The following is a 21653-nucleotide window of genomic DNA, read 5'->3' as shown; positions in this document are numbered from 1 at the left end:
AGAAGCAGAGATGACGCTTATTTTGTCTCTGGTAAACCAGTCTTCTCTCGTTCAATTACGTGCTGGCATCAAAAGACACCGTTGGTTGTAAATGAACCCAAACTGAGTGGTTGGAGTGTATTTTCATACACAAATGGAGAAATGTTCGCTGAGTGTGTAATTGTGTAGCCCCACTGCAGACCGTTGTCGTTAATTCATAGCATGCTCAGCTGTGTGAATGTGTCATGCACCGAAAATAAGAGATTTACAAGCCAGGAACGCCTCATGATGTAATACGCAAGAAAAGAGAGAAGATTTACTGCCATTTTACTTTGTATTTGAGTAAAGTGAATAAATAAATGGTCTGTGGAAAATACATTTAATCCTGGGAACTGCGTGCACAGGAGTTTTTGTGTTTACTCCCCCCAGCTGGCTACTTATTTATTTATCATGGCTGGCTAGTATGAGCCTTAGTGGAAAGCCCTGGGAATGCGTAAATGTCAAATTCGATTTTAGATTTGCGAACCCGAAAAACATGTCGAAAAACCCGCGTTAAAAAAAAAAATTCAACCGCACAAACGGCACTCACCCGGCCGGTGGACCGGAAACGGAATGTTTTTTAATAATGGCCTGGTATCCTAGTCGTAGAGTAGCCAATCAGAGTGCGCGATTGCTCATATCCAGTGAATGTGAATAGAATAATAAACATTGTACAAACTTTCATTATTAGAAGCTGTATGATTGTTTTGTGGTTGTCTGGTAGATCGACTATCCTCCATTCGAGAAGAACTTCTACAACGAGCATGAAGAGCTCAACAGCTTGACTGGAGTACAAGTAGTGGAACTGAGACACAAACTCAATCTGAGGGTTAGTGCTTTTCACGTTCGTTCTTCACATTTTACACACGCACGCAAAGTATGCTCTGTTACATATAGTATAGAGTACGTCTCATCACGTTCTCGCTGTTATGTGAAATGTGATTGGCTGTGTTTTTTTTTTTTTAATGGACAGGTGTCCGGCGCCGCTCCTCCTAAACCCTGCACCAGTTTCGCTCACTTTGGCTTTGACGAGCAGCTCATGAACCAGATCCGCAAGTCCGAGTACACGCAACCTACACCCATCCAGTGCCAGGTGACCCAAGAGATAACAGGCATTAGGTCTTAGCTACAAGTTAAACAGGTGTAACTCGTATAACTCCTCCTCCTTCACGTCCACTAAATCCTTCAGGCCAACGTAAAGGCTTTTTCATGAAATGTATAACGTATAGGTTAACACTAAGTGGCTGCGTTTCTTGTTTAGGGTGTCCCCATTGCCCTTAGCGGCAGAGACATCATCGGCATCGCCAAAACTGGTAGTGGTAAGACGGCTGCCTTCATCTGGCCCATGCTGGTGCACATCATGGACCAGAAGGAGCTGGAGCAGGGAGAGGGACCCATCGCTGTGATCGTGTGTCCTACTAGAGAGCTCTGTCAGCAGGTCATATTTGCTAAAACGTTTGGCACTGGAGCTAGTTTAGCATTAGGCAGTACACACTTGCGCCAGAAGATGAAGTCAAGTAAATAATACAGTAGAACAAAGGATGCAGTCGAGGGTGCTGTAGTAACACTGTGTTAGCGGTGTTAATTTTATTTTATTTTTTCCTCCCCCCATTTTCTCAGTAAAGCTAACTATGTGTGTTTGCATGTGTAGATCCACGCGGAGTGTAAGCGCTTTGGGAAGGCCTATGGCCTGCGCTCGGTGTCTGTGTACGGAGGAGGCAGCATGTGGGAACAGGCCAAGGCTCTACAGGAAGGGGCGGAGATCGTCGTTTGCACTCCGGTAAGAGCCGACCGTCACCACATGGCAGCATCCGTGCATTTGATATTGTGGAATTAACAATCTAGATTCTTTACGACTCATAGGTTCATGTGTTCTTTTTAATTAGGCTCAGGGCTTTGAACCGGTTCAAGGAACGAAAACGAAAACCGGGAACTTTTTCTATTTCACATGGAACAGAAACGAAACCAGAAACTTTATTATTTTTTATGTTCCGGAACAGAAACGCTTATTAAAAATAATGGTAACCGGTTAATACCGGTTTTTATTTCGTTCCTCAAAGTTTCTGTAGCCTACAAATAGTCATTCTTCTCCTGCGCAAGTTTCTATGACCCGCTGGGGTTCACTTCCTGTGTGACGTTCGCTGATTGAATGGAGAGAGCGGGAAGGTGGACTGCTAGTGAGTAATTGCATTACTGAGTGTCTGAGCAAAGAAGAGCCTGAACGATGCAACCTCCCTATTGGCTGTTTGTAAAAATGTATCAGTTGTTGCCCTTCCCACGGGAATCATCGCGGGCTCGAGAGACGAGACCTGACGAGTTAGTTCGTTGGTAGCAGAACAAAATGTCTGGACACAAATCGGGTTTTCAGAAAAGGAAAGAAAATAAACGGAGGGTCGAAAATACAAAAAAGGAGGCAGAAAATGCAAAACGAGTTTTAAGGTAGGACAAATGGTTACTTTTCTGAGGCAGCCCGCCGTGGCTGCCTGCAGGCTTATTTATTATAGCCCATTTAGTTAAAATAGTTGATCTAAAATGTTTATAGTTATAGTTATGTGATGGTTGTCCTGATTTAGACTGGTGTTGGTTTTTTTTGGGGGGGGGGGGGGGGGTTGCGCGATGTTGCACCCGGGTCCAGATTAGGGCAGAACCGGCCCTGGCTACATTTCAGGTGTAGTTTGTTTTATGTATGTATGTACTTGCATAGATGTGTACTTGGTCTTCCAATATGGCGCCTAACAAAATCTCGCGGCGCGGTGATGTCATGCGGTAGCCCTCTATAGGGCCTGACTAGCCTTTGGTAACACACTAAACGAATTCTCTTTCATTTTTGGCACTTTTTCTGTTTGTGTAGATGGGAAGACATACTGAGAATCCAAATCGCCAACATTTGAAATAATTGTTTTGAATTATTTCTTGTCTTATTTAATGAAGGTTGTAATAGAATTAGCCTACATTTGGCTTAAGCTGGATGAGACAGAGACATAATTTTATAGCCATTTGTTAAACAGCTGACAGGGAACGTAATTAACCGTTCCGGGAACGAAATTTTTTTGTTCTAACCGGTTCGGGAACGTCTATTTAATGGTGGAACCCAAAACCGGAAACGTTAAAGTTCCGTTTCTGTTCGGAACGAACCAATAGGAAAAAAATTCCGGTTCAAAGCCCTGATTAGGCTGCATAATAACAACTAAAATGATAAATCTAAAGTAGAAATAATGATCATTAGGCAGGCCCGTGTGTGTGTCTCTATACTGAATGTGTTTTGTTTTGACACACACACAGGGTCGCCTGATAGATCACGTGAAGAAGAAAGCGACATCCCTGCAGAGAGTGACTTACCTGGTGTTTGATGAGGCGGATCGTATGTTTGATATGGGATTTGGTAAGTCCAAACGGTCCTGCTCTTTTGTCTGATCATTGGTTATACACTTCCATAATCGGATGTCTCAACTCTGATTTGCGTTTACTTCTCAGAGTATCAGGTGAGATCCATCGCCAGCCATGTAAGACCAGACAGACAGAGTAAGTGCCTTTCATACAATAACGTGTATGTTTATACGTTTGGAAGATGCTTTTTATGCGAAAACTGACCAAAAATGGAGGCAGAGAAATAGCTTGAACAAAATAAGTGTTCAGAGACACGGTGTGCCTACACTATTTTGTAGGATTGCTGTAAACACCACTTACAGAACAGGTATCTGACAAGCCGTACTATTATTAGTGGGCAGAGCTCCATACTTAAGTGACTATCGTAACGTATTGACCTGATTTTTGATGGCTTTTGTGACCTACATATGACGTATATGTACCACCACAAGGAACCCGATCTTAAGTGCAGGGCAACGTGCATCATAAACACCTGATGATGACAATTTTTATCTTTATTTACATAAGATAGATGGGTTTTTGTCCAGTGCTTATTTAAAAAAAAAAAACGTGGGATTATTTACGAACACATTTTACGGAAAATATTGACAACAGTTTCATATAAAACTAGTTAAAACACTTTAGTCCACTAGTTTGTTGAACAGTTGACAGTTTGTCTTGTAAGTGTAGGAAGAGTTTTATTGAAAGCATGCTCGAAAACAGATCCAAAACCTAGACAAAGGCAGAGTCGAAAAACAGGCAGGATATCGGAGGGAATACAGTACTCGCAGTCCAAAACCAGAAAAGCGAAACAAAATGCAAGGCCTGGTAACGTCAGACGCAGGGTACTGAGGGTATACTTCACAAAGTCTGTGTGTAAATGAGTGAGAGTGCTTATATGTCTGCGCTGTGATTGTGCTCTAATCAGGAACAGGTGCATGGTAATTAGTCCTAATGGTGCTGCGTGTGGACGTGACGGATGTAACTAGACAACTGTTTGACGTATCGAGTTAGATATTGGATGGTTACTCTGTAGGAATGAAAGTGCTGTCCACCAGACACCCAGCAGAGTCACAACATCATAAATGTCATAGTGGTGTTTCTGGCGCATGGCATGCGGTCTCAAAGCAGGGAATAAATATGTATCGTAACTGTGATGCGTATTTCATTATTGGTCTCACTGTCACAAGACAATGCAGCGATTTTATTGATATGAAATACACGATTCGATGGCTCATTCGTGGTGCTTATTATTATTATTATTATATTATTCAGGTTGATTTTGTGCCCTTGCAAATATTTTGCTCAAACTCCTGAGGAGCTCCACTTTTCATCACTGCATAAATATACGTCAGTAATGTTTTGCACTAATAGCAGAAGCGTGTCTCGGAATGAGCATGTGCATGTTAAGACTGCATTATGATGACTAAGGTTAATATTATTTTAATCAATATCAAAACTCATCCTGGTTATTTTTAATCGTTTTAAATGAACAGAAAAATGCTTTTTACATTGCAATCCTGTTTGTGTGAAAAAAAGTATGAAACTTTGAGTCAAAACTCTGCACCTTATTTAACCATGTTTATTCACATTAAGTGTTAAGTTTTACATGCTGAGTTCACAAAGGTGTTTTTTTTTTTAAACTTTTTATTGGGGTTCTAACAGTCGATATACATACTTTAGTCCAAGATATGCATAGAACCACTTGATTTTTTTTGTCCCCCCCCCCAAACTGAACATATTTAACAAAAAAACAAAACATAATACTAAAGAAGAGTAAGACAGAGACAACAGCAAAAAATAATAAAATCAAATCAAGACAACACACACACACACACACACACACACACACACACACACACACCACCAGGCTAACATACAACCCCGATTCCAAAAAAGTTGGGACAAAGTACAAATTGTAAATAAAAAAGGAATGCAATAATTTACAAATCTCAAAAACTGATATTGTATTCATAATAGAACATAGACAACATATCAAATGTCGAAAGTGAGACATTTTGAAATTTCATGCCAAATATTGGCTCATTTGAAATTTCATGACAGCAACACATATCTCAAAAAAGTTGGGACAGGGGCAATAAGAGGCTGGAAAAGTTAAAGGTACAAAAAAGGAACAGCTGGAGGACCAAATTGCAACTCATTAGGTCAATTGGCAATAGGTCATTAACATGACTGGGTATAAAAAGAGCATCTTGGAGTGGCAGCGGCTCTCAGAAGTAAAGATGGGAAGAGGATCACCAATCCCCCTAATTCTGCGCCGACAAATAGTGGAGCAATATCAGAAAGGAGTTCGACAGTGTAAAATTGCAAAGAGTTTGAACATATCATCATCTACAGTGCATAATATCATCAAAAGATTCAGAGAATCTGGAAGAATCTCTGTGCGTAAGGGTCAAGGCCGGAAAACCATACCGGGTGCCCGTGATCTTCGGGCCCTTAGACGGCACTGCATCACATACAGGCATGCTTCTGTATTGGAAATCACAAAATGGGCTCAGGAATATTTCCAGAGAACATTATCTGTGAACACAATTCACCGTGCCATCCGCCGTTGCCAGCTAAAACTCTATAGTTCAAAGAAGAAGCCGTATCTAAACATGATCCAGAAGCGCAGACGTCTTCTCTGGGCCAAGGCTCATTTAAAATGGACTGTGGCAAAGTGGAAAACTGTTCTGTGGTCAGACGAATCAAAATTTGAAGTTCTTTATGGAAATCAGGGACGCCGTGTCATTCGGACTAAAGAGGAGAAGGACAACCCAAGTTGTCATCAGCGCTCAGTTCAGAAGCCTGCATCTCTGATGGCATGGGGTTGCATTAGTGCATGTGGCATGGGCAGCTTACACATCTGGAAAGACACCATCAATGCTGAAAGGTATATCCAGGTTCTAGAGCAACATATGCTCCCATCCAGATGACGTCTCTTTCAGGGAAGACCTTGCATTTTCCAACATGACAATGCCAAACCACATACTGCATCAATTACAGCATCATGGCTGCGTAGAAGAAGGGTCCGGGTACTGAACTGGCCAGCCTGCAGTCCAGATCTTTCACCCATAGAAAACATTTGGCGCATCATAAAACGGAAGATACGACAAAAAAGACCTAAGACAGTTGAGCAACTAGAATCCTACATTAGACAAGAATGGGTTAACATTCCTATCCCTAAACTTGAGCAACTTGTCTCCTCAGTCCCCAGACGTTTACAGACTGTTGTAAAGAGAAAAGGGGATGTCTCACAGTGGTAAACATGGCCTTGTCCCAACTTTTTTGAGATGTGGTGTTGTCATGAAATTTAAAATCACCTAATTTTTCTCTTTAAATGATGCATTTTCTCAGTTTAAACATTTGATATGTAATCTGTGTTCGATTCTGAATAAAATATGGAATTTTGAAACTTCCACATCATTGCATTCCGTTTTTATTTACAATTTTTGTACTTTGTCCCAATTTTTTTGGAATCGGGGTTGTAATTACATCTAAATTACTAAGACATGCTGTAGTCAGGCCCCATGTTACTAATTGGGTAAGACAAAGTTCAGTCCAGCAGTGTGTCCAAAACTGGTTGCCATGTCTTGATGAAACCCTCGACATTGTCATGAAGGGTGTAAATCAGTTTTTGCAGTGAAAGTACTCTCAGTACTTCCTTATACCAATCGTCCAGTGCAGGGGTGTCCTTGGAGATCCAGGAATTGAGAATAGTCTTCCTTGCTATGTACAAGAGTATTCCAATCAATTTTTCATTGTGAGTGTTCCTTGCACTGTCTGCTTTAGCTGCTAAAATGCACTGAAAGAGTGGCAGATCCAAATCGTATCCCACCAAGGTGACCACTTCATTCTTCACCTCCCTCCAGAACTTTTGTATCTTTACACATTTCCAAAACATATGTACATGTGTCCCCACTTCTATATCACATTTAGGGCATTTACGAGAGCCCAGACCAAGACCGCCCTTCAATCGTGGTGTACAATGAAGTCTATGTAAAATTTTAAATCGTCTCTATCGGCATTACAGCTCAGAATAGTAAGTGTATTTTCTATGATTGTTGCCCAGACATTCTCATCTATCTGACAATCTGTATCGCTCTGCCATTGCTTTCAGATATGGTCAGTAGAATAATTAGAGTTTAGGCCGAAAGTTTCATAAACATGAGAGAGAAATCTTTTCGGTATGGGTTGTTTGAGAATGTCTTCCCAAAAAAAGACTCATTTGGAGCATGCATGTTTTTTGGTATATAATGTCGTATTTGCAGGTAGTGATAGAAATGAGACTGCTGTAGAGAGTATTTGTTTTTCAAACCCTCAAAAGACTCCATTGTTCCTCCTCCACAGAGTTTAGCAAGCTGGTCCAGGCCCCTCTCCTGCCAAAGTTTAAACACTAAATCCTGACATGAAGGGGGGAAATCTGGATTTCCCCATATGGGGGCCAGAAGTGAGAGATGGTTTTTAAGTTTAAAGCAGACCTTAATCTTGTTCCATGTGTTCCGAACAATCAAGTTATTTTTGGACCTCCAATTTTACCTTCTTATAATTAACGAAAAGGCAATCCTTTAATGCCAATATTCCACAATTTCTAGACTCCATGTCTATCCATGTATTTTTAATGTCTGGATTCACCCATTCGTACATGTATCGAATTTGTGCTGCCCAGTAGTATAACTGCATATTTGGGACCCCCAGTCCACCTTGTTCTTTGTTTCTCTGTAGTTTACCTATTTTCATTCTGACCTTTTTACCTTGCCAAATGAATCTAAATCTGTGAAAAAACTGTTGGGAATTGAGTTTGGCAACTTCAGTTCAGTTGGTCGGGTTCAATGCCCGAACTGATGATCACATCATCAGTTTTTCTTTGGCTAATCAGACACAAGGTACGCCACCACTCTTGCCGGAGCGGTTGGGGGTTAGGTGCCTTGCTCAAGGGCACTTAAGTCAATCCTGCTAGTCTGGGGAATCGAACCAGCAACCTTTTGGTCCCAAAGCTGTTTCTCTAACCATTAGGCCATGACTTCCCCCAACATCTGTAGAGGGTATAACAACCTGGGCAATATATTCATTTTGAGCACACTTATCCTGCCCAGCCAGGAGACAGGTAGGGTTCCCCATCTGTGCAGGTCTTCCTTAATGTGTATTATGATTTGGTTTAAGATTAAGCTTGACCAATTTTTTTTAAGAGAAGGACCGATTCTCATTCCAAGGTATGTTATCTCCTTGGGTGACCACTGAAAGGGAAAGGCACCGGGCGGGGCAGAGAACGTCAAGGCGCCAATAGGCATGGCCTCCGTTTTTAATAAATTTGACCTTCAAGTCTATGTAGACATTTGAGCAGACGTGGAATGGTGGTGTCCATATCAACTAGGAACAGCAGGACGTCGTCTGCATACAGAGAAACTTTATGTATCGTGCCTTTAACGTTGAAGCCTCTAATCACTGGGGTAGATCTGATGAGCTCTGCTAGGGGTTCAATGGCCAAATCGAACAGGAGGGGGCTCAGTGGGCACCCCTGGTGGGTACCACGCTCCAGTGGGAATGGGTCTGAGCAATAGGAGTTGATAACCACCGCCACTTTAGGGGAACAATACAGCAACCTCGCCCAATCAATGAATTCTGTACCTACTTTAAATTTTTCCATAGTATAGAAAAGGAAAGGCCATTCAACCCTATCAAATGCTTTTAATGAGTCCAAAGATACCACCAGGCCCCGTATCCCATCATCACTGGCCAGCTGTATTATGTTCAGAAGCCTCCTGATGTTATTAGCAGAACTCCTTCCTTTAATAAAGCCTGTTTGTTCAGGTTTTACTAATGTTATTAGTGGTTCAAGCCTCAAAGTTAAAACCTTAGCTAAAAGGTGCTCTCACGGAAGGCGGTCGCATTTCTTTGCTCTCCTCTCCCTTATTTTCCCTGCTTGTGCTCCTCTGTCTTGTCTTGTCTGTCTATACTTTTGAGAGACTCTCTCCGCACTGCGCTCCAAACTAAAAAATCATGGAATTGATAAACTGGTCTCTTAACAAAATTGACAGTTTTCTCGACGAGAAGCCTGGGTTCGGGGGAACCCGCCTGTCCTGCCGGAACGTTCGCGGCTGGCTACACGATGGATGCGTGGGAGCAGTGGCGGGTCGTGTGCCTGGCGATTCTTTCTGTGGAGGACATTGAAGACATCAATTCGGAACCATGATTACAGGACTTTTGCTGATTGGATTAGGCATTGCCCTGGTTTATCGAGGAAATCAGAAAACGGTGACAGCTGTTCAAAGCCCCATTAAGGTGCCCGACATGATTGAAGCGGTGGGCAGAGCTGTCAGCACTCAGACTGTGGCTATTCAGAACTTGAACCGCAACATGGATGACATCATGGAGAAGCTTTCGGCTTTGCAAAGGAAATGGATTGATTCGGAGACCAGAATGGACAAACAGAGTGGTCGTGTAAAAGAATGTGTCTACTCGCCCCAAGACCAAACAGTCCCAATCTTATCTGCTTTCGGCTCCCTCAGACAGCACTGGCCAAGGCCATTGCTGGGACAACATCTCCCCCTGAAGGTCACTGCTGTGAGATGCTCTCGCATTCCTTCCCCCACTTCCTGCGGTCGCCGCTTTTACCCCCAGCGTAATGAGGGGGTGCGTGACCAGCGCCATCATGGCTGCAGGAATGGACGGCTGCTTGCTTGCGCTGGGTTACCTCTACCTCCTCCCCTACCCCCTCAAGTCCTGAGTTTTTATGTTGTAAAGTGTACTTGTTATTTTGTGCTTATGTGCTGCTGAGGTGTTTTTTTTTTTTTTTTAATATATATATAAATGTTCCCACACTGTACTCCTCACAGGAGCATAGTGTGGGGGTTGCTTTTTTTTCTCCTCTCCTCATGTTACTTTTTTTTTTTTCCCCTCAGTCCCTGTCTACTCCCCCTCTGTCAATTGTATGTGTGTACACTACCGTTCAAAAGTTTGGGGTCACTTTGAAATTTCCTTTTTTGAAAGAAAAGCACTATTGTTTTCAATGAACATCCCTTTAAACCAATCAGAAATCCACTCTATACATTGCTAATGTGGTAAATGACTATTCTAGCTGCAAATGTCTGGTTTTTGGTGCAATATCTCCATAGGTGTATAGAGGCCCATTTCCAGCAACTCTCACTCCAGTGTTCTAATGGTACAATGTGTTTGCTCATTGCCTCAGAAGGCTAATGGATGATTAGAAAACCCTTGTACAATCATGTTAGCACAGCTGAAAACAGTTGAGCTCTTTAGAGAAGCTATAAAACTGACCTTCCTTTGAGCAGATTGAGTTTCTGGAGCATCACATTTGTGGGGTCGATTAAATGCTCAAAATAGCCAGAAAAATGTCTTGACTATATTTTCTATTCATTTTACAACTTATGGTGGTAAATAAAAGTGTGACTTTTCATGGAAAACACAAAATTGTCTGGGTGACTCCAAACTTTTGAACGGTAATGCATGTAAGGACAGGTTGATGGCCAATTTTGTTGGTACTTGTGACTAGTGGTGATAAAGGGTTCATTCATTCATAAAATCTTTGTGTCTACGTTAATGAGTGAAACAGGCCTGTAGGACGCTGGGTCTTCAGGGTCCTTGGTTTTTTTTTGTTTTTTTTCAGGATCAGACTAATATTGGCTAATGACATTGTTTCAGGCAGATGGTGGGCACACAGTTTAACTTCAGTTTATAAATACACCACCAGTTTCCATGTTTGAGCGCGTTGTGATGGGAGTGATGGTTAAAATGCTTTCATAGGGAGCGCGCGATTTTTTTTTTCTTTTTTTTTATTCACCAAACGAAAAAAAAAATTATACTTAACGTTAAAGCGAGACGGCCTTTTGAGTTCATAAAATCGGTGAAATTTAGTTCCCTCTGAAATTTGGTCTTTGTGATTTATTTCTGTAATATCTTAAAACCCAGGCCATTCTGTGGCTGAGAAGTTATTTCATTTGATGCAAATAATGTGCATGAAATCGCTCGCTTTGTGCAGTCGAGCAGACGGAGGAAGTCCGGTTTACCTTTGTGTGCACTGACAGTTCCATCATTCTGTCGCTAAACGAGCAGCTGATCACACCGAGGTGTTCGCTGACGGCCGATATTCATTAATTTGGTCCTGCGTTTCCTTTCCTTCGTATATAACATAACGTCTTTTCTCGCTTTCTTTCTGTTACTGTAGTCGCTCTTTCACGTTTCATTCGCACACTCACGTCCTCCATTTTTCTCTCCTGTTTCAAATTTGTATCCCACAATGCCTTGCGCGAACGGGGAAAGCCCACCATGTGATGCATGATGCAGTATCTTGTATTGGGTCATGGTGAAGCAGGAAAAAATAGCGGAGAATTTAGGGCCACGTGGAGATAAATTCATTCATTGTTCTGTTTTTTAAAAAATAATAAAATTGGAAGTCTGTGATTCAAGTTCAGTAGCTTTCGGTCACTAAACAAAAATACCTAGGTGTCGGGGAAAATTCTTTTTATGACCTACACTTAAAATCTGAAAGGCAGTCTAGCTTTAATATTGGGGAACGCATGTGAAACAAATCAGCCCCTGGTATTATTTGCATTACAGCAGGTATAAACAGTCTTTCCCTCGCCAGCCTCCCCACCCCCTTCCCTCTGCACAGACACTGGAGACTCCTTTCATAAAAGTTAAATGTCTCCTTCTAGAAAACATCACCGTGTCAGCCATTATGCGGTTTTCCTTTTACAATGTGTGTATTATTAGCCTTAGGTTTTGTGGAGCGTCTGTCGTACAAGTCCCTGTGAATTATTAGAACGAGCATGTTGATCTAATCCTGTAACTTGTAGCCGGAACTGCGATCAGAGCTGCTGCAATCGAAAATAAATCAACAGCTTTTGACCAATCAGATTAGAGAATTAAACAGCGCTGTGGAATAAGTAATTAATTGAGGAAGGAAAAAATGTGCTCACAATTGAAATGCAGTACTAATGCACATTTTTTACCTTATATATGTATGTTCATTTCCCTTCTCTCTCAGCTCTACTGTTCAGTGCCACATTCAGGAAGAAGATTGAGAAGCTGGCACGGGACATTCTCATTGACCCGATACGTGTAGTGCAGGGAGACATTGGAGAGGTGGGGTGTTTTTTGTCGTCCCCAGTCTTGCATATAGTTGTCGAAAGAGCAGCATATTGACATTCTTCATCATTTCTGATCTCTCAATCTCTATTCCAGGCAAACGAGGATGTGACCCAGCTGGTGGAGGTGTTGCTGAGCGGCTCGGATAAGTGGGTGTGGCTGACGCGGAGGCTGGTGGAGTTCACCTCAGCCGGCTCCGTGCTCGTTTTTGTGACTAAGAAGGCCAACTGTGAGGAGCTGGCCACCAACCTGCAGCAGGAGGGCTACAGCCTGGGCCTGCTGCACGGAGACATGGACCAGAGCGAGAGGAACAAGGTCATCACCGACTTCAAGAAGAAGAGCTTGCCAGTCCTGGTGGCCACTGATGTCGCAGGTGAGCAAGTCGGGGTTGGAGTATGCGTCACACGCCAGGCAGGGACGCATGTACATGCGGATGTTTTGATTTGATCCGAAATACTGATTTTATTTTATTTTTTTCCATTTCATGATTATGTTCTTGCCTACTATGTGCCCCCCCCCTTATTTCAGCTCGTGGATTGGACATTCCCTCAATCCGTACTGTCGTAAACTACGATGTTGCCCGGGACATTGACACACACACGCATCGCGTCGGCCGGACAGGTCGCGCCGGAGAGAAGGGTGTGGCCTATACGCTGCTCACAAACAAAGACACTTCATTCGCCGGTGACCTTGTGCGTAATTTAGAGGGAGCGAATCAGAGTGTCCCGAAGGAACTTATGGATTTGGCTATGCAGGTGCATTTATTTATTTATTTAAACAGTTATTCTGCGGATGTTTAGGATATGATATATTTTCAGATATATTTTTGATACTGAAAGTTTTTTTTTTTTTAAATGCATTTCACTATTTACTGACCAGTTCTAATCATCTCCTCCTCCAGAATCCCTGGTTCAGGAAGTCCCGTTTTAAAGGTGGAAAAGGAAAGAAGCTGAACGTCGGAGGCGGCGGTCTCGGCTACAGGGAGAGACCAGGCCTAGGATCCGATTCCTCAGTGGGTTTTCTGACTGAACAGCTCAACTAATTTGTTGATTATAATACACGATGGTACATTTTGCTTGTATCCGTTCTCCTGACTGATCGATTCTTTTTCTGTGAACCCAGGAGCGCAGTAGTGGTTCTGTCCTTGGCAACTACAAGTCCTACAAACCCCCCAGCGGAGCTATGGGAGATCGCATGGCTGCCATGAAGCAAGCCTTTCAGGTAACCAGCATGCAATTCACACCCTTCTGCTCTTTGCTGGCTGAAGCTCTGACAGCAAATATAAACTTCTTACAGATTATGAAGCCATTAATCCAGTCTTTTGTGGTGACTGGACATTTCAATACATTACGTATAAAAGATTACAAGATTAACTAAACTATCTACCTATGAAACTTGGTATAAATCTTGAAATCTATGATTGTAGGTTTTAAAAAAGAATATTTTCCAGTGTCTTCTGGAACACCAGAGTTTGAGTTGTGAGACGACGACGACGACTTTTTCGTTTAACGTCCTTTTGTTCCCATATTTCATGGGGTTGGATGAGCTGTGCGCGTTTTCCATTTCAGTCTGTTATAGATAGTTTTCACTGATGTCACGGCATTCCGGGGAACGCCATCCTGCGGGGCAAACAAAACGGACCATCGCCACTACCGGCTATGTTATCTCGGATGAATTTATGAAGTTATATAGTCAGTTTTCTAAAATAAAGATCAATGTCGGCAAAATCAAGCAAACAGAAGTATATAGATACATTAGACGACATCTCACGACAACGGTATGCAGCCAAACTGGCCTTGATTGGGGGAATTGACCCCTACGAAGTGGACAAAGATGCATTTTCAAGTGACTATGCAGGGCTGCCAAAGCCTGAAACTGCCAAAGCCTGCTCCAAAGCCTGAAACTGATTTCATCAAACTTTAAAGGCTGTCTGATATATACAACTTTATATATTCACAGCGCGCCTTTTGGCGGATGCCGCCTTTTTCACAGCTGAATTGCGCAGATCCGATTTTTTTTTTTTTTTTTTTTTTTAGGGGGGGCGTTGGAGTGTCTGATTATAATTTCAAAGTAAATTCTGTATTAAAATTACTAAATAAGCAAATCCGTTACAGTCCATGAAACAGGAAGTATAAGGATGAGAAAAAAAACAGTTTAAATCGCAAAGCTGCGCACATTTGCGCAGTCCTGCACACCGCTCAGGCTGCGCAAATGTGCGCAGCTTTCCGATTTAAACTGTTTTTTTCTCATCCTTATACTTCCTGTTTCATGGACTGTAACGGATTTGCTTATTTAGTAATTTTAATACAGAATTTATTTTGAAATTATAATCAGACACTCCAACGCCCCCCCTAAAAAAAAATCGGATTTGCGCGATTCAGGCAGCATCCGCCAAAAGGTGCGCTGTTTGCATCCCAAACACAAATCAAATCATACAGAATAGACCTAAAATGTTTTTCAAAAATGACCCTTGCGTGAGTGAAGTGACAAGTTTCAAATAGAAACGTGACAAACGAGCGATATTAAGTGTACATTACAATGTAAACGTACACTCAGCGGTTCCAGTTAGGCATTCTCCAGAGATTGTTTACATGATGTTTTGGTTTCCAAAAACAAACTTAAACACAATTGATTGTTTATTTAAACAACTTACCACTTATAAAATGATCGGAGCAGACTTTGCTGTGTTTGGAAGGCTGATAATCCTTGTGGTTGATTCTCGCAAGCCATAGATTTCTCCTTTGTATGCTGAGTTTGTTTGCTCGCCTTCGTGCTCCCGTACAGTGGGAATTCCATAAAAGCTCCGCTTGACATCATCATCTGACCTATTACGACAGCTGTGAATACAACAGGTGTGCACCATTGCTAGCTTTAAATAGCCTGCTTGGGTTCTTTTGAAGACTTTGTACTGGCGCGTTAATGTGTGCTCAGTGACCCGTACGGTAAGCTTGACCCGCAAGATGGCCGCCACTAGGGCATCCCCGACTCTGTGATGTGAAAACTATCTATAGACCATCTCTTCTTCGAGGTTAAGTTCCCTCAGATCTTCCTCTATACACTTCTACTACGTTCTCAGGGGTGTCTTCCATCAATTACAGCTTCTGCTGCTCTCCGTACCACACTACTCTCTCCTTTTCTCTTGATATGCCCGAACCATCTCAAACGTTGTCTTCTCGTTAAATTCCGTATGCAAGGTTCCTAGTTGTCAGCCATGTCTCTGCTCCATATACAAGTACGTTTGTACTCTACTTTTTAGGGGAATTCCTTGATTCGTCAAAAGACTAGATATCGGTCTCCATTTTGACCAAGCAGCTGATATTCTGGTTCGAACTGCTCTCTGTGCACCTTGACCGCAGTCAATAGTGTCGCCTAGGTAACCGAAGCTTTCAACTTCTTAGATAGTACCATCATCAACCCTTATTCTGTCACGTCTCCTCATCTCAGCACCTTGTTCTCTTCTTTCTCCTCTTCTTGAGCAGACACAGTTTTCACCTGCTTGATTTACTCTCCTTAGGGTAGTATCTCACTGATCTGCGACAGCTTGCGACAAATTGCGAACGTCATTCACGAGAGAGTTTCAAAAGTGTCTTGAAACATTCGCGGAGCTTCTCAATTTCTTCGCATGAGTCGCAAAGTGTCGCTCCTTCGTCGCTGAAATTTTGAACATGTTCAAAAAACTCATGCCACAAAATTTCTCTCAAAATAGCCGCAAATGTGTCGCAAAGCCGTCACGAACTAGCCTGGGAAATCCCATGCTGCTTTGCACAATCGTTCCGATCTGAAAAGACAGCATGGAAACTATGCAGGGGTGTCAAACCTGATCCATAAAGGGCCGTGTGGCTGCAGGTTTTCATTCCAGCCATGCAGCAGCACCCTGATTTGGCTTATTCAATCAACTGACACACCCACCCTTTAATCAAGGGTGGGTGTGGCTGCAAGTATTTGACTGTGTGAAGACAGTTCAGTTGATTGAATGAGCCAAGTCAGGTGTGCTGCTGCATGGCTGGAATGAAAACCTGCAGCCACACGGCCCTTTATGGATCAGGTTTGACACCCCTGGTCTAAAGGCTCGCCTGAGTTAGGGAGCCAATCAGAGAGTGGGGAGGGGTGGAAAGACGGTGACGCGTACTACTCGACAAACGGAAGCTTGTAGTTTATTTGGGACTGTTTACGGATCACATTTAACATGGCGAGCGATACAAACCAAACTTTCGATCAAGCTTTAGACACTGTTCTGAATAGTTTAGAGCGAAAGTTTGTTTTAAAAAAAGAACAGCGTTTGGCGTTACAGTCTTTCTTCGTCGCTCTAACTACGTCACCGGGTACAACTGCCATGATTGGCCATGGGCTACGTATACGCCAAATGATAGACGTTCGCAACGTCCAATAAACGGCCGTTGACAATCATAAACCACACCTCCCCTACGAGAAATTCAGTAGGCGGATTCCAGACCATATTTCACTTGTGATATGGTCTGGTGTTAACCAGACTAGTCACGAACCCTTCTCAAGTCGGTTTCTGTGAGACAGGAAGTACGAGTTGAGACCAGAAGTGCGAGCCAGTATCTCACTGGGCTGCGACAGCCTGCAACTAGTTGGAAACACAGCAACTGCGGTAAAATATGCGAATATCAATTCAGTGTGATCCCAAGTGAAAATTGTCGCTGATTTGCATATTTTATCTCAATTGTTGTCTCTCCAACTAGTCACAGGCTGTCGCAGCCCAGTGAGATACTGGCTTTAGTCCAGAACATCTCATGTGGCACCACTTCCTGCCTTCTGTACATAGTATAGAGTTGGCGCCTACTCCCATTCCACAAACACTGCATGGATATCTACCTTGATCCCTGATCTCAACCTCCTCCTTTCCTGATATCATCATCATTTGTCTTTTCTGAGTTTACCTTCATACCTCTCCTTTCTTTCTACTCTTCAGGACTAAAAGTCTCAGCTGAACATGGTGCTCAGGATGGGCTGTAACTGCTTCCTGAGGTCCAGAAGATACCCTGGTGCTAAACCATTCAGAGCTTTATACGTCACGAACAGACTTTGGTAGTCAGTGTAGAACTTGGGTGTACAATGTAGCTTGGAGACTGCTCTGACTTTTTTTTCTTTCTCTCTCTCTTCCTGGAACAGGATCTGCAGTTTTTTGAACTTGTTGAAACTAAGGTGGTGTTTACATTAGACCGTATCCGTCGCGGATGCACTGCCCGTTCACATTAAAACGCCGGGAAACGACTCCACAGGCGGAACAACTTGAATCCGCCAGGGCCCACGTATTCAACCCAGTTCGTATCTGATCCGGTGCTGTGTAAACATTGAGATACGAGGAAACGCAGTGCTGAGCTCTAGCTGACGTCGTCATTGGACGACGTCACCGTGACATCCACCTTCCTGATTCGCTGGCGTTGTTCATGCCACGTCGGTCATGTGACGCGACTGCTGAAAAACGGCGCGGACTTCACTTCCTGCTATTGTTTCCGCCTTGTATCACCTTTTTGTTTTTCATTAGAGTATAAAAGTATGAATATAATGCTTTGCTTTGTCATTCTTAATGTTGTTCATGGTAAGATGCAAATACTGCCCGTTGTGTAGTTATGATTGTCTTTAGGCTCGCCATCCTTCCACTTGCAAGTGATGAGTGACTTGCGCATGCCCGATATGCACTGGGATCTCACGCACAGCGGCTCAGTCCCGAATCACTGCTCGTGCGCTTCACTCGCGCGCTCTGTGAGCTGCGCAGGGCCGGAGTGCGCACCCTCCAGAGGGCACTCGCTGTTCAGGGCGGAGTGATTTGGAGCGCAGGCGCTGAGGAGGAAGCGCTGAGCCGCACTGACACATTTCAACTTATGTGCCGTATTAGTCATGTGATTAGCGTATCCGCGTATTGGCGTTGCTGTGTGCACGCGAATCGTTTTAAAAACGTTAATCTGATGATCCGCTGATACTATCTAATGCAAACACCACCTAACCCCACACATTTGTACCTCCTGACGCACTCGTTCTCGCACCGATTTCCTCACGTTAATGTTCTTCGTACTGACACTGCCGTTCTCTGTTGTTCCTTCTCAGGCTCAGTACAAGAACCACTTTGTGGCAGCATCAGGTCGCTGTCCAAAGCTCAGCGCACAGTCAGACAGCACATCAGGCTGGACAGGTGCAGGCAGTCTGAGCTCTGTGCCCTCTGGAGCCCCTGAAGGCAGCCGTACCCAGTTATCTTCCTCCCCCATGCCCCCACCTCCTGTAGCGTTCAGTTTGGGCACCAAGCTGGCCGGCTTCAGCAGCTCGGGCTCTCTGAGCTCTGTCTCAGACTCTTACTCCTCCTCTTCCTCCTCCTCTTCCTCCTCCTCCACCTCCTCTTCTTCTTCATCATCCTCCAGAGAAGATTCCCGCCATGACAGGAGCCGCCATGGAGACAGCCACCATCGCCACAGCGACAGGGATCGGTATGGGAGCAGGGATCGCCACGGCGATCGTGACCGCGACCGAGATCGTCATGGCGACAGCGACCGAGATCGTCACGGCGACAGCCGCAACGGCGATGGTGGCCGTCGAGAGAGGGACAGTTGGAGGGGAGAAAAGGAAGGCGGGGAAAGGTCAAGCTCTCACAAAGGAGGAGAGGAAAGCTTTGCCGTTCCAGATCCACCAAAACGCAAGAAGAGCAGGTGGGACAGTTAGAGCTAAACCCCTGCAGGAGACATCGAATGAGCAGCTCTGAGATCAGGCAGCCTTCTCAGAAGTGTCCATCTGTCTGTTGTTACTCAAATGTCAACATATAAAGGACACTGAAGACTTGGAGAGACGTCAGATGTCCTGACGGAGGATGTTTTAAGCTGTAAATGAGTGTGTGAGCTACAGAGAAGCAGATCCCAGATGTAGATGCAGGCATTTCTCTGTAACTGTGTATGCAAGTTCATCTGTCAACAGTCATGTTTTGGGGAGATAATTAGGGGTGGTTTTTTGTTTTTGGTTTTTTTGAGGGTGCAGAAATTACTGGTTCCGAGTGATACTTTTGTGAATTAAAAAAAAAAAAAGAGGTTGCATTTCTCGGGTGAAGCAGTTTCAGCATTTTTATTATGATAGATGAGAAATTATTCAGAGATTTGTCATTTGATTTGTTGTAACCATCCAAAGTAACTGTGAGTGATCTACTTTGTAGGTATGTCTTTGTTCTGTATTTTAATCCATACTGTTGCAAGCTTGGAAAGATGTGTGCCATTACATAGTTCCCATCTGTGAATTTTTTTGTATTTTAAAGCAAAACTAAAGTATGCTTATGTACTAGTTCACCTTCAATCTCATGGCTTCAGTTTGGCACCTGGCACTAAAGAGAGTGAAGGTGTTGAATGCTGTGCTGCCATGATTGCATAAAAACCTATAAAACAAGATCTACTAAGTGGGTGGAGGCCTGGAGTAAAATATGTGCTGTTAATTTTTCCAGTTAACTAGATTCTGAAGGCTTCGCTCGTTTCATCCATTGTGTGATCCTGGTGCAATTACATTAAATCCTACAAGATCAACCTTGTTCAAATAAACATGTTAAGACCTTGTTGAATAATGTTGTATTTATTACCAGTGTGTGTTTCTGGAATGTGCGGTGTTTTGAATGATTGATTAGTGGCTGGATGAGTTCATGCGATCATGTGTCATCTGCCCACAAATTACAAAAATCACTTCTTACAAGATCAATCGGATTTCAATCAAACTCTCACAATGTTCTCCAGGTTGGTGTGTATAAAAGTTGTCAAGACAGTCGTGCTACTTGTCATATTTATGATTTTATGAGCGCCTGAACTTTTTGGGTGACTTGTCACGTTAAATGCTACTCTTCATAAACTGCTACCGCGAGTTGGCCTAGTGGTTAGCGTGTTTGCCTCTCGAGTGGGAGCTCGCGAGTTCTACTCACGGTCAGATCATATCAAAGACCATCATAAAAATGGTACCTAGTGCCATCTGGCAAGGCACACTACAATACAGATGTGAGTGGGGAATCAAGCTCGCGGTTACCAGAGGACCCGCCCCCTACTGTAGCCCAAGCTATGTAATAGGCGAGAGGCCAAGGGCTATGGAAACAGAGATCGGCGCCACCGTATGCGCCATATGGCGTGGGAAGGATTGATTTGATATTCATAAACTGCTAGGACGTTTTCACTGAAACTCACCCAGAAGACTCTAAAGACATATTCCAACAAGAGTTGTTCACCAGGTGGTGCCGTCTACCATAGATGAGGTTACAGAGGGGTCACATGCAATTTCACAAAAATCACGATTCCTCCTACGGGATTGATTGGATTTCGATCAAACTCGCACAATGTTCCCCCAGGTTGGTGTGTATAAAAGTTGTCCAGATGGTGGTGCCACCGGTCATATTTAACATTTTATGGGCATTTGAAAATTTTGGGTGACCCGTCACACCAAACACTACTGTTCGTAAACTCCTCTCATCTCTTCATCCTGTTCTACAGGGTCGCAGGCAAGCTGGCGCCTATCCCAGCTGACTACAGGCGAAAGGCGGGGTGCACCCTGGACAAGTCGCCAGGTCATCACAGGGCTGACACATAGACACAGACAACCATTCACACTCACACCTACGGTCAATTTAGAGTCACCAGTTAACCTAACCTGCACGTCTTTGGACTGTGGGGGAAACCGGAGCACCCGGAGGAAACCCGCGGGGACAACATGCAAACTCCGCACAGAAAGGCCCTCGCCGGCCACGGGGCTCGAACCCGGACCTTCTTGCTGTGAGGCGACAGCGCTAACCACTACACCACTGTGCAGCCCCTGTTCGTAAACTGCTAGGATGTTTCCACTGGAACTCACCCAGAAGACTCTAAAGACATAATCCAACAATAATTGTTCACCAGGTGGCGCCACCTACCATAGATGTGGCAACACAGGGGTCATATGCAGTTTCACATAAAAATTACTACTCCTCCTACAGGATTGATCGGATTTCAAACTCAGAACAACAGTGGCTGGTGTGAGCTGCAGCCTCATTGAGGCTATTTTTTTTATTTTAATCACTATGTGCATAGCTGCTACTATAATTCATCTTGGTTGAGTTTCATAAAAGCAGTGCAAAGTATCACAGTGAACACTCATTCTTCCAGTTAAGATCATCTTAAATTAGCAAAGTTTTTGAGAAACTCAGCCCTGTA

The 21653-nt window shown here is 43.6% G+C and overlaps 1 protein-coding gene across 1 annotated transcript in view; it reads left to right on the top strand.

Moving 5' to 3' along the window:
* Positions 1 to 20050, top strand: part of ddx42 (DEAD (Asp-Glu-Ala-Asp) box helicase 42) — a 43869-nt gene extending 23819 nt beyond the window's left edge. Inside the window, exons 7-18 of the mRNA XM_060902103.1 lie at positions 743 to 847; positions 992 to 1111; positions 1280 to 1456; positions 1670 to 1798; positions 3301 to 3400; positions 3493 to 3540; positions 12392 to 12489; positions 12589 to 12865; positions 13021 to 13247; positions 13394 to 13504; positions 13615 to 13713; positions 18565 to 20050. Coding sequence (XP_060758086.1) covers positions 743 to 847; positions 992 to 1111; positions 1280 to 1456; positions 1670 to 1798; positions 3301 to 3400; positions 3493 to 3540; positions 12392 to 12489; positions 12589 to 12865; positions 13021 to 13247; positions 13394 to 13504; positions 13615 to 13713; positions 18565 to 19170 — 2097 coding nt within the window. The 3' untranslated portion in view covers positions 19171 to 20050. The remainder of the gene's footprint in view (positions 1 to 742; positions 848 to 991; positions 1112 to 1279; positions 1457 to 1669; positions 1799 to 3300; positions 3401 to 3492; positions 3541 to 12391; positions 12490 to 12588; positions 12866 to 13020; positions 13248 to 13393; positions 13505 to 13614; positions 13714 to 18564) is intronic.
* Positions 20051 to 21653: the final 1603 nt, after the last annotated feature.

This window comes from Neoarius graeffei, chromosome 20 (assembly GCF_027579695.1).
Source record: "Neoarius graeffei isolate fNeoGra1 chromosome 20, fNeoGra1.pri, whole genome shotgun sequence".
Lineage (NCBI taxonomy): Eukaryota > Metazoa > Chordata > Actinopteri > Siluriformes > Ariidae > Neoarius > Neoarius graeffei.
The sequence above is the reverse complement of the archived record's forward strand: the minus strand, read 5'-3'. Positions and strand labels throughout refer to the sequence as shown.